The 3,451-nt window shown below is 55.7% G+C and overlaps 1 protein-coding gene across 5 annotated transcripts in view; it reads right to left on the bottom strand.

Moving 5' to 3' along the window:
* The window catches only part of KANK2 (KN motif and ankyrin repeat domains 2), a 36,105-nt gene that overhangs the window by 7,195 nt on the left and 25,459 nt on the right, over positions 1 to 3,451 (bottom strand). For all 5 annotated transcript variants that reach the window (XM_032251735.1, XM_032251737.1, XM_032251736.1 and 2 more), the window contains 2 exons: positions 2,692 to 2,911; positions 1,287 to 1,429 (listed from right to left, as the gene is read on the bottom strand). In XM_032251735.1, the coding sequence (XP_032107626.1) occupies positions 1,287 to 1,429; positions 2,692 to 2,911 (363 nt within the window). The remainder of the gene's footprint in view (positions 1 to 1,286; positions 1,430 to 2,691; positions 2,912 to 3,451) is intronic.

Genomic DNA, 3,451 nt, shown 5'->3' with positions numbered 1-3,451 from the left:
AGTAGCTGGGATTACAGGCACGCACCACCATGCCCAGCTAATTTTTTTGTATTTTTAGTAGAGACGGGGTTTCACCATGTTGACCAGGATGGTCTCGATCTCTTGACCTCGTGATCCACCCGCCTCAGCCCCCCAAAGTGCTGGGATTACAGGCTTGAGCCACCGCGCTCGGCTTTTTTTTTTTTTTGAGACGGAGTTTCGTTCTTGTTACCCAGGCTGGAGTGCAATGGCGTGATCTCGGCTCACCGCAACCTCCGCCTCCTGGGTTCAGGCAATTCTCCTGCCTCAGCCTCCCCAGTAGCTGGGTCTACAGGCACGCGCCACCATGCCCAGCTAATTTTTGTATTTTTAGTAGAGACAGGGTTTCACCATGTTGACCAGGATGGTCTCGATCTCTTGACCTCGTGATCCACCCGCCTTGGCCTCCCAAAGTGCTGGGATTACAAGCGTGAGCCACCGCGCCCGGCTTTTTAAATTTTCTTTATGTTTGAGACGGAGTTTTGCTTTTGTTGCCCAGGCTGGAGTGCCATGGCATGATCTTGGCTCACCACAACCTCTACCTCCTGGGTTCAAGCGATTCTACTGCCTCAGCCTCCGGAGTAGCTGGGATTACAGGCATGTGCCACCACACCTGGCTTATTTTGTATTTTTAGTAGAGATGAGAGTTCTCCTTGTTGGTCAGGCTGGTCTCGAACTCCCGACCTCAGGTGATCAGCCTGCCTTGTCCTCCCAAAGTGCAGAAATTACAGGTGTGAGCTACCGCACCTGGCCTTCCTTGCTCTTTTGCACAGACACCTGTCTATAGGCCCCAGTCACCTCCACAGTCATGTTTCTGCTTTCCAACACACAGCCGAAGGGAGCTCTCAAACCAGGGATCAGCCCACGCCACTTCCCTGCTTAAACTCCCCTGGTGGCTCCCTGTAGCCCTTGAGTCCATACTGGCTTGAGTCCTGGTGCTCCCTGAAATGCGTATGTCTCGAAGCACTAGCTAGTTAGTGAGCTTCAGGAGACCATGCCTGCTTATTCGCCATTTGAGTCCCCAGTGTCCAGCCTGGGGAACCCAGTTGCTGCTCAATGAACTGTCCAGCAGGATGTAGGACAGGGTCATATTAAGAAAGGTAAGGACCCCCATATCCTCCACTCCTTCCAGTTTCCACAAGAACGGCCTGTGTCAGAGGCAGCCTGGCCATGAAGAGCTAGACCACCCGGGTTTGGGCCTGGCACCCAGCTGGGATGCCATAAAGCAGGAAGAGCCGCCTGGGTCTGCAGCTGCCGAGGGACCCTACCTGGCTGGCTTTGGCATTGACGTCGCCAAGCCGGAAGAGCTGAAGGACAGTCTCGATGTCATCCTGGGTCTTCAGGGTGGCCAGGGCAGTGAGCATAATCGGGCTGTAGCCAGCACGGTTCTGTTTATCCACCTTGCAGACACCTAGAGGGGTGATGTGAACCCTCAGACCAGGCATCTCTGCTGGTGAACCACCCCAAGCAACGTGGGTATCACGTCTCCTCCATCAGTCTAGCATGCCCCCATCCCTTGCTTTTCTCAGACAGAGGACCCTACTCTGCCCAGAGGCCTCCATCTCCACTGGGTCACCCCACTAGAACAGGGGCTCCTAAAGTTGGAGACGATCCCTCCTCCATCAGATCTGGGGACCCTGAGGCTGGGCATCCGTATTTAGGGCTGAGAACAGAAACTGGGTCTCACCCATTAATTTGGAACAGCCATTTGCTCTCAGACTGGCCCATGTCTCCCCCATCAGACTGTGGGCCCTGCGTCCTTCATCAGCCTGGGAGGCCGTCTCCCCAGTAGAAGGGCAAGTTTCTTCCTGCCTAACTGAGGACCACGTCTTCCTTCCAAGCCCCAGACTTGAGGCTGCATCCTTCTCTTAGACCAGGGCTCCAGGGACGTCACCTCCATCCTGCAGGTGTGTCTGGGGATGCTGGAGGGCCACGTTTTTTCCCTAAGATTACTTCTGCCTTTTCCATTACACTGGCTAAAGGTAGGACCTGTACCTCCCCCACCACACTGGTAAGGCAGTGTCTCCTCCATCAGACTGGGAGGACAGCATCTCTCCCGTAAGACCAGGAGGGTGGAGTTTCTGCTGTCAGACTAGGAAGAGTCATGTCTCCCTTGTTAGACTGGGAAGGTGATGTCTCACTCATTAGACTGGGAGGGCGGTGTCTCCACCATTAGACTGGGAAGACAGCATCTCCTCTATCAGACTGGGAGGGCCACCTCCCCCCAACAATGAACGGGGAAGATGATGTCTCCTTCATTAGGCTAGGCAGGTGTGTCTCCTCCATCAGCCTGGGAGGGTAGTGTCCCCCCCATCAGACTCGCAAGGTGGTATCTCCCATATCAAACTGGGAAAGTCACATCTCCCCCATCAAACTGGGAAGCCAGCATCTCCTCCATCAGACTGGGAGGGCCATCATATACCCCCTCATGGAACTGAGAAGATGGTGTCTCCTCCATCAGACTGGAAAACAGGTGTCCCTCCACATCTGATTGGAAGGTGGCATCTCCCATGTCAGACTGGGAGAGAGGTGTTCCCTCTACTATACTGAGAAGGCCACACCTCCCCCGTCATCTTCCTCCTCCATCAGACAGGGAGGGTGGTGTCTTCCCTATCAGGCTGGGGATGGTGGACAGCAGCCGGTTTGGAGCCTTGTCCCCGCCACTGGGCTCACCGCTGTCCAGCAGCTGCTGCACCACGGGGAAGTTGGCGTGAGACACGGAGTAGTGGAGCGCCGTGTTGCCGTTGCTGTCGGCGATGTTGACCACGTAGTCCAGCAGCCGCCCAGACATGGCCCGGAACGTGACCAGGTGCCGCCGCACAAGCTCGGGGTGTGCGTCGCTGCGGCAGGCCAGGCGCAGCCACTCCTGCAGCACCGTGGTGTAGGCCACTTTCTGCATGCGAGTCGGGGGGAAGGGTGTCAGGGCGGGGAGGCTCACTGGGACACCCCCCAACCCCGACGGGCCCCCTGGAGCAAAGTGTGGTGCCCTTGTCCTGGAAAAGGCTCTCAAGGGAAGTGCAGACACTCCCAGAGGGAAGTGTAGACATCCCTATCCCAATAAGACCCTCAGAGTGGGGTGCGGACTCTGTAATCCCCAACATGTTCCCCCGAGGAAGGTGTGAGCACCTCCACCCTGGATATAATTTCTCCCTCTGTCTTTTTTGAGATGGAGTCTCACTCCGTCGCCAGGCTGGAATGCAGTGGCGCAATCTCAGCTCGTTACAACCTCTGCCTCCTGGTTTCATGCGATTCTCCTGCCTCAGCCTCTCGAGTAGCTGGGATTATAGGTTCCCACCACCACACCCAGCTAATTTTTTATATTTTTAATAGAGATGGAGTTTCACCATGTTGGCCAGGATGGTCTTGATCTCCTGACCTAGTAATCTACCCACCTCAGCCTCCCAAAGTGCTGGGATTACAAGCACGAGCCACC

This window comes from Sapajus apella, unplaced genomic scaffold, assembly GCF_009761245.1.
Source record: "Sapajus apella isolate SASKATOON/1434 unplaced genomic scaffold, GSC_monkey_1.0 scaffold77, whole genome shotgun sequence".
NCBI classification, from domain to species: Eukaryota; Metazoa; Chordata; class Mammalia; order Primates; family Cebidae; genus Sapajus; species Sapajus apella.
This window is presented reverse-complemented; position numbering and strand designations above follow the sequence as displayed.